Source organism: Herpailurus yagouaroundi, unplaced genomic scaffold (assembly GCF_014898765.1).
Source record: "Herpailurus yagouaroundi ecotype Mexico unplaced genomic scaffold, PumYag 215, whole genome shotgun sequence".
In the NCBI taxonomy this organism is placed as follows: domain Eukaryota; kingdom Metazoa; phylum Chordata; class Mammalia; order Carnivora; family Felidae; genus Herpailurus; species Herpailurus yagouaroundi.
The window spans coordinates 9753763-9762090 of NW_024412446.1; the positions used below are offsets into that span (position 1 = coordinate 9753763).

Below are 8328 nucleotides of genomic sequence, written 5' to 3' on the forward strand. Positions count from 1 at the left end.
CCCCATCCCATGGGGTTGGGGGGAGGCCCTTCCTGGATCTGCCCTACAGATGAGGACAGTCTCCTCAACCGTTTCCTGAACCTCCTTTCTTCAGACTCAGGTGGGACTCAAATCCATGAGGGCTCCAGGTAGCTATCTCAGGGTTAGATGCCCTGGTGGGAATGGGGCTTCCGGCCCCAATATCAATGTTTAACCGGATGTGCAGGTCAATATTTACCAGAAGAGAAAGCAATTTGAACCGGGGTTGGCTGAGAGCAAAGGTCCTCCTGGTGGGAGGGGAGGGCTCAGCTGGGCTGGCTGGAGCCTGGGCAGAGTGTGGGGAGCACCCCAGTGGGGCCAGAGGGACAGTGTGTGCAGCAGCGAGGAGCCTGCAGAGGTACGAAGGGAGGGGTGGCTCGGCCTGCTCTTTGGGCAGGAGAGGAGGTAAGAGCTGCCTACCTGGCTGAGGGGGTCTGGGGTGAATTTATTCAGGTTTCTTATTTCCCAGCATCCTGGGTGATGAAGACCCAAGGTGGGGGTTCTGGCAGGAGTCTCCCTGGGACTGCAAACTAGAGGTCTTTTCTTGCCAGGAGGTTTCAAAAGCCCAGGTTGGAGATCAGAGCCCTGGCCAAGGGTCCTTGTGCGTGATGGGGGGTGGGGCCAGGGGTGATAGAAGGACTGGTCCTGAGACGGGGGTAGGGGTGGAGTGTGTGGGACCCGCTCTGGGACAGATCTAGACCTGCCCATCCCCACCCGCCAGCCTGGCTTCCCGGAGCTGACCTGGACAGAGTGGGGGGCAAGGCCTGTGCTTCCCGTAAGTCCAAAGGTGGCTCTGCTGGGAGCCATTCATTGGGCTCTGTTGCTGGGTCAACAACGTGGCTCTCCAGCCCATCTCACCAACGCTGCTGAGACCTCAGGGCCTCACGGGCCTGTCCACGTTGGTGGTCAAGACCAGACGAGCCAGAAAAGGTGGGCCACTGAACAGCAGGTTGGATAGGAGCTCTGGGAAAGGGGCCCCAGTATGGAGGAGGCTTCGGGGCAGGCTTCCCAGAAGAGGGGCCCTGGGCTAGGCTGACAACAGCCATGTGACTGAGTGCCAGGCATTGTAATCAGGGCTCACAAAGACGGTCTTATTTTGGTCCTCACGATAAACAGTGGGAGGAGGTAGGGACTTCTGCTACCATTTGACAAGAAAAGGCAAAGCCCAGAGGGGTATGGGAGATCTATCTCAGGTCCTCTGAGAAGAGGCAGGATGTGGATTCTAAACCACGGCTGACTCACAACATGGGGCCTTGAAGAATGAGGACTGCTCTTGTTTTGATGATATTTGCCCTATAAACCTGAACATTTTCAGTGCACGAAATGGGAAAAACCGGAAAGTAAGAAGGGGTTAAAAGCAATTAGGGGGAGCTCCCCACCCCTGAGAGATGGGAGCCAGGGCCAGTGTGTTTTTGGGTGGGTGTGCAGGCGCTTGCTGGGTTGACCCTCAGCCGTAGAGGCTCAGGAGTTGCCAGGCCAGGCAACGTGTGGGTGGGATCCCGCGCGGGAGCGTGGGCGAGCTGGGGACGCAGGCTCCCTGTCCCGCACAGGAACATGGCGCTGCTGCTCCGGGGGCTCCTGCTGCTCGGCTTGTCCTGCCTGCAAGGCCCCTGCCTGGTGGTGAGCCTGGGCCTCGGTCAGGGTGGGGCGGGGAGGCAGGTGGGGCCACGCCGGGGGTCGGGTGTGTGTGTGTGTGGGGGGGGGGGGGGGGGGGGGGAAGAGGAGGGGGCTGAGTCGAGGGTGGCTTTGGCTCTGAGGGCGTTCCCTCTCCTCTCCTCATCCCTTTCTCGACAGTTCTCCGCGGCGAGTGCCATGGAGCCCTTGGACCAGCAGGTACTGGGGAGTGAGGGGCGAGAGGGGGAGGAAGGCCTTGAGGGGCCTCACCTGTGGCTCTTGCAGGGTGGGGGACGTGTGGGAAGGGTCCCGCTCCATTCGCTTCCTCCCTTCTTCAGCTAATGAGCGGGCCGGCCCAGGAGAAGCTGCCCCCGCTTATCCTCCTCAAGTTGGGCAACCAGGTACAACCAGGTGGGGCTGGGGGAAGAGTGGGCGGGGTCCGAGGGAGGAGGGCCAATCAGCAGGGGCGAGGGACCCGGGGGCGTGGTCATGAGGCTGAGACCTAAAGGGAGAGGGTGGGAGGGAGGGACGAAAGGAAAGGACGGGGTCCCCAGAAGGCTATTGCCCACGTGACTCTCCCTCTCATGTCAGGACTGGGACGAAGCCCTGCTGTTCCCAGGCACAGGGCCTATGAAAGGGATCTTTCCACACAGAGCTGACCCCTTGACCCTACTGACCCTCTGATCTGTCCCTGTAGGAGCCCAGTGGCCATATTGCCCCGAAGAAGGCCCCAAGAGACTGCAAGGGAGCCCCAGCCCCGGAGGAGACCCGCAAGTTGGCCCAGGCCATGATGGCCTTCACCACAGATCTGTTCTCCCTGGTGGCCCAAAGGGCCACCAGCCCCAACCTCATCCTGTCGCCTCTGAGTGTGGCCCTGGCATTGTCTCACCTGGCACTAGGTACTGTGACCTCTCCAGACCAGCAGAGCTGGGAGGCCAGTAGGAACTGCGTACTCCAGAGTTTACTAGTGGGTGCTTCTTCCATCAGGGTCACTTGGATGTTTGGTAAAAATGCAGATTCCTTGGCACACCTCCAGTCTCTGTGAATCAGATTCCCAGGGATTGGGCCTAAGGATATGCTTCTGGTGATTTTTATGCAAGGGTTTGAGAGCTACGATGTCTTCACTGGACTGGATGCTCTCATGGTGGGAAACCGAGGTTCAGAGAGGGAAAACAACTTGGATGAGGTGAGGTCACCCAGACCGCCAGCAGCAGAGATGAAAGTAAAACTTAGGGAGTACTGTCATTCAGACCAGTTCAGTGGATATGGGAAGAGAATGTGATGCTGTGGGCGTGCTCACCATGGGGGTTTAACAGGGGCTAGAGTGGGCAGCAGGGCGGGAAAGAACCCCGGCCCCGGGCCACAGCGGATGTGGTCCTCTCCAGGTGCTCAGAACCAAACGCTGCAGAAGTTACTACAGGTGCTGCACGCGGACTCGGGGCCTTGCCTCCCCCACCTGCTGAGCCACCTTTGCCAGGACCTGGGCCCTGGGGCATTCCGACTGGCTGCTAGAATGTACCTGCAGAAAGGTAGGTGCTGGTGGTTTGGAGCTCCCTAGGTAGTGCCCTGGGGTGGACGGGGTTGATGGAGATGGGCTTGGCCTAGGTTAGGGTTAGGAACAGCTTGTGGCCCCTCCTGTGTAGGATTTCCCATCAAAGAAGACTTCCTGGAACAATCAGAACAGCTCTTTGGCGCAAAGCCCGTGAGCCTGACAGGAAGGAAGAGGGATGATCTGGTGAACATCAACCAATGGGTGAAGGAGGCCACAGAGGGGAAGATTGAGGATTTCCTTTCAGAGCTGCCAGATGACACAGTGTTGCTTCTCCTCAATGCCATCCACTTCCAGGGTGCGTTTGTCCTCTCCTTGGGTCCCCCACCCCTCAGCTGGTACCCCTGCCCTGTAGGCTGAGCTGGGCTTCGAAACCTTTGTCCTCAGGGTTTTTCTCCTCAGGGCTGGGCCAGGAGGCAGGGAGATCTCTGGGTTGTGGCTTGGGGGAGGGTGGGAAACAGGTGATGGTTTGCCAAAGAGGGGGCCAGGAACTGGATAGGGCTGTTGTGAAGAGAGTGCCCTAGCAGGAAACTGAGTCTGAAAGGATGGGCGGGTGGGGGTGGGGGGCAGGTGGGACGCTCCTGGGAGCATGGCAGGGCATGGGAAGAATGCAAGTCCAGATTTCCAAAATGCTACAGGGAAGACACCTTAGATCAGCTGGGTATGCACTGGCACAGTGTCCCTTGGGGGTTTGACTCTACCTTTTGTCCCTTGAACGGGTTCTGGGTGGAATAGGGAAGAGGCTGGTGGTGTCCCAGTCTACGTGGCCCCTGCCCTCTGCTGGATATAGGTTTCTGGAGGAGCAAGTTCGACCCGAGCCTCACCCAGAGAGACAGTTTCCACCTGAATGAGGAGTTCACGGTGCCAGTGGACATGATGCAAGCCCGCACGTATCCCCTGCGCTGGTTCCTGCTGGAGCAGCCTGAGATACAGGTCACCTTTGATCACCCACCCAGGCTGGGCCTGACAGCTGGGAGGCGGGGGGAAAGGAGGGGGCGGGGCTGTGGAGCAGGCTCAGGGGTAGAGGGGGCTGTGGCCCATCTTCCTTGCAGTTCTGTCGCTGAGACAGGTGGCTCTGGAAGGTCTCACTGTGCCCCGACCCAGTGGGGACTGAGGTTCCAGTCTCTTCGAAGTTCATTAATTTGGCAAAAGTATGTGGGGGCATGTGCTGCAGGCCAGATGCTGTTCTAGGCTCCGGGAGCACAAGGGGGATCTGGTCCCCGCTCTCAGGAGGGAAGACACAGAGTACACGAACAAACATAGTTTCAGAGAGTGGTGAGTGCTGCGAAGGAAAAAAAAAAAGTGATTGATCGGTGGCTGGGGAAGATATTTTAGATACAGTGGTCAGGGAGCGTTCTTTGAGGAGGGGCCTTGGGTGGAAACCCAGGTGATCTTTGGTGATAAGGGTTTATTACGAAGGCCCATGGGTTGTTGGGCAGCACAGGGGCCACTCAACAGCTGTAGAGCCACTCAGCCTCAGCATCCCCAAGCCTGGGCGATGTGACCTGGCTGTCACAGTGCTCCTTAGAGAAATAAGGGTCTGGTTGGGATGGATTTGTCAGTATCCTGCTGGAACATTCTGATCGCATGGAGTGCAATGCCAAGCTGTCTCAGATGAGGCCTCCCTTGCTTCTGGCCCAAATGTGGTCCTCTTGGCTTGAGCGTGGATCCCAGGGCCCGTGAGCTGTGGCAGAGACGGCAGTGTTGGTTAGTTTCACAAGACGGCCCGGCACAGACCTCAGCTGCTTCTGTTGGCCCTCCTGAGAGGGGCTGTGGGCCTGTGGTTGAGGCGGACCCTTGGAGCAGCGTCCCGCTTCTCCCTTCCACCCTGACAGGTAGACCGTCTTGTTCACCTCCCCACCTGTGCCCTTCGTGCTGTTCCTGCTCTCTAGGCTGTGTCCTGCCCCTCCTCCTTTACCCTCTGCCTCTGTTCCTGGCCCTCGGGCCTCCTCTTCCTCATGCACTCTGCAGGTAGGCCCTGGGCAGCCAGAGGTGGGGCTGCCCCCGCCCCCCTGCCAGGGCTCCTGCTCCCTGGCTGCTCTGCCTGGAGCCTGAGGGGGTAACAGCTGCCAGAGGCCATCGAGCCCAGTGCTTTCCACACTTGTGTAGCTGCAGAAACCCCATTGACATGAATTATACACACCCGGGCAGTCATTGTTGAAGGTTGGCGGGTGGGGAGGGAACCGCCCTTTGCGGTGGCTCCTCTACAGAACCCAGGGTGGTTTAGACACGAACAACGCAGGCCATTGTTCACATGGAGAAACTGAGAGGCCGACACGGGGGCCTTGCTCAACCCAAGTCACTGGTAGCAGGTGAAGAGAGAGAAAGTCACCATTTATTGAGCACTGCCTATGTGCTGATACTCTGTTAGAAGCTTTACATGTTTATTTATGTTTGAGAAAGAGAGTGCTAGCAGGGGAGGGGCAGAGACAGAGGGAGACAGGGATCCGAAGTGGGCTCTGCGCGGACAGCAGAGAGCCCGATGCGGGGCTTGAACTCACAAACCGTGAGATCATGACCTGAGCCCAAGTCGGACGCCTAACTGACCGAGACACCCAAGTGCCCCTCTGCTAGAAGCTCTCCTCTCTGTGTGTGTCACACATCACCCTGCAATGTGGGCAGGTAGTATTATTCCACTTCACAAGTGAGGAAATGGAGGCTCAGGGAGGCCGAACACAACCTGAGAATAGCCTGGAACCCCTTGTCCATCTGTCTCAGCAGCATGTGCTGGCCCAGACCCCATCGGGTCTGGGCGCTTACTGGTCCTCACGTCGCCTTTCCTTTTCCGTAGGTGGCTCATTTCCCCTTTAAGAACAACATGAGCTTTGTGGTCATTATGCCGACCCACTTTGAGTGGAACGTGTCCCAGGTGCTGGCCAACCTGAGCTGGGACATCCTGCACCAGCCCTTACTGCGAGAGAAACCCACCAAGGTCCAGCTGCCTAAGCTGCATCTGAAATACCAGCTGGACCTGGTGGCCACCCTCAGCCAGCTGGGTAAGGAGGCTGGGCATGGGACAGCTCCCCCAGGTCAGGCTAGGGCATGGGACAGCCAGAGTGGGTGAGGAGGAACCCCCACCCCCACCCCAAGCTGGCAGTGGGGCACCCTAGCTTTGGGTCCCAGCCTTTTCTGGGGCTTCGGGAGGCAAGAGCATTTCCTATGAGCCCCTGGACCATCTGTCCTGGGGTGGGCTGAGGTGGCCCAGGGAATGAGGACCTGCTCCATCCAAGACTGAGCATTGCAGAGAATCCCTGCTAGAGAGCCTGGGTGGCATGTGAGCCTTTCTGGCTGTCCTGCAAGGGGCACTGTACTAGGCACTGGGAGCCCACCGTGTACCAAGAGCTCCGTCAGATGGAGTGGACAGATAAGGAATCAGGTACTTACAATTCAGTATGAGTGAAAAGAGGGAGGGGCTTCTCTCCAGTTCTCGGGATTTGGGGGCAGGGGATCAGGGAGGGCTTCCTGGAGGAAGGGACTTTTAAGCTGATACTTGGAGGTTAAATAAGAGTTAACCGGGGACCTGTGGGTTGGAGGTGTTCCCTGGCCAGGATGCCAGACACCCTCCCGGGTGCCCAGGCGGCCTGGGGGGCAGCAGGCAGCTCTGAGCAGCAATCCCCTGCCCTGGGCAGGCCTGCAGGAACTGTTCCAGGCCCCAGACCTACGCGGGATCTCTGACCAGAGGCTGGTGGTGTCCAGCGTGCAGCATCAGTCCACTCTGGAGCTCAGCGAGGCTGGCGTGGAGGCGGCCGCGGCAACGGGCACTGCCATGTCCCGCATGTCTCTCTCCTCCTTCATCGTGAACCGCCCCTTTGTCTTCTTCATCCTCGAGGACACAACAAGCATGCCCCTCTTCGTGGGCAGCGTGAGGAACCCCAACCCCAGCGCGCAGTGGGAGCGCAAGGAACAGCAGGATTCCCCGGATGACAGGGACTCCTTCCTGAACCAGAAAGCCTTCCTCCGTGGAGACAAGCCCTTCGGCCCTGACTTGAAACTTGCGCCCCCCTCAGAGGAGGATTACCCCCAGCCTAATAGCCCCAAGTGAGAGGCTAGCTGCCAGCATCCTGAGTCCCTGCCTGGACCAACTTCTCAACTCCTGAGACTCTTTCCAAACAGCTTCGTGGATTAGGGCAGGGGTCTGGGTGGGCGGTCTGGGAGCGGAGAGGAGCTGTTTTCTCCCCGCTCCTCTCCTCTCTCGGGGAGTTTGGGGTGGGTGGGGCCAGGATGTGGGCGGGCGTCAGGGAATCACAGGCCTGGATCCCACATCATTTCTTCCAAAGCGGCTAGGAGGCTGTCCTTGTTTGGGGCTTGGGCAGAGGGGCAGCTAGAGAGATCCACTTTTGTCAGGAAGGGAGGGAGGTTATTCCCTAAGTTGGCGGTGGCACTTCCACATTTGTTTACCAGAGGGGGGTGGGGACAGGAGGGAATGGATGCCTTGGCTGGGCAGAGAACTGACAGACCCTGGGGGTGGAACCTTGTCCCACTGTGTGGGTGGGAGTTGGGCCTTCCAGTCCCTGCTTCGGCCTTAACCTCCCTAAGGCCCTCAGCCCTCCGCCCACCCTGATGTTCTGTCACCTCAGTCCCCCCACCGCTCCTTGGACATACCCACATTGCCAGGACTCTCCTTCCCTCCGCTCCCTCCTCTACCCAGGTGTCTCAGGGGCTGCAGTGGGAGAGGAGGGGGATAGTTCCCTAAGGCTCTTTTGTAAAGTTTTTGTAATGATTTTTATGCCACGCGAATAAAGAATGAATGGCCCTGGCTGCTTTGCTGTCACTATTCTGGGCATGAGTGGGAGCATGAGGGCGGAGGAAGGTGGGAGGAGGCCACAGGCTGCACTGAGCACCCGGCTGGTGCCTGAGGGCAGGCAGCCCTCTCTGCCACGTTTGTCCTCTGACCACTCGCCCGCCCTTCTCCGCGCAGTCCCCTCTGACCTCGCCAGCCGTCTCCAGGGCCGCCTCCACGCCAGCCTGGCTCTGCTCTCAGCCTCTTCTCCTCTAGGGACCTCCAGCAGCTGGCAACAAGGGCGGCTCAGAAATAGCGCCGGGCTCCTAGTCTGGGAGAACTGGCAATTAGGGAGCTTCTGGAGTTTCTAATTACATGCGGGTCCTTCTGCCAGAATCAGGCGCCCGCCAGCCGGCGGGGGGGGGGG

General features: G+C 59.0%; 2 protein-coding genes across 5 annotated transcripts in view; one reads left to right on the forward strand and one right to left on the reverse strand.

The window, feature by feature from the left end:
* The first annotated feature begins 268 nt into the window (after window positions 1-268).
* On the forward strand, window positions 269-7938 carry SERPINF2 (serpin family F member 2). 4 transcript variants are annotated; one of them, XM_040455503.1, is made up of 10 exons: window positions 269-376; window positions 1569-1638; window positions 1813-1851; window positions 1971-2033; window positions 2330-2531; window positions 3018-3161; window positions 3276-3479; window positions 3972-4114; window positions 5973-6177; window positions 6811-7938. In XM_040455503.1, the coding sequence occupies exons 2-10, from the start codon at window positions 1573-1575 to the stop codon at window positions 7221-7223; spliced, it is 1479 nt and encodes a 492-aa protein (XP_040311437.1). In that variant the 5' UTR covers window positions 269-376; window positions 1569-1572; the 3' UTR covers window positions 7224-7938. The 4 variants fall into 4 exon arrangements, with proteins under 4 accessions (XP_040311437.1, XP_040311439.1, XP_040311438.1 ...); XM_040455505.1 differs by having other exon boundaries at window positions 307-423; XM_040455504.1 differs by lacking the exon at window positions 269-376 and adding an exon at window positions 740-948.
* SMYD4 (SET and MYND domain containing 4) overlaps window positions 4462-8328 on the reverse strand; it is a 69494-nt gene continuing 65627 nt past the window's right edge. The window contains exon 11 of the mRNA XM_040455498.1: window positions 4462-4865. Within this exon, the coding sequence (XP_040311432.1) occupies window positions 4706-4865 (160 nt within the window). The 3' untranslated portion in view covers window positions 4462-4705. The remainder of the gene's footprint in view (window positions 4866-8328) is intronic.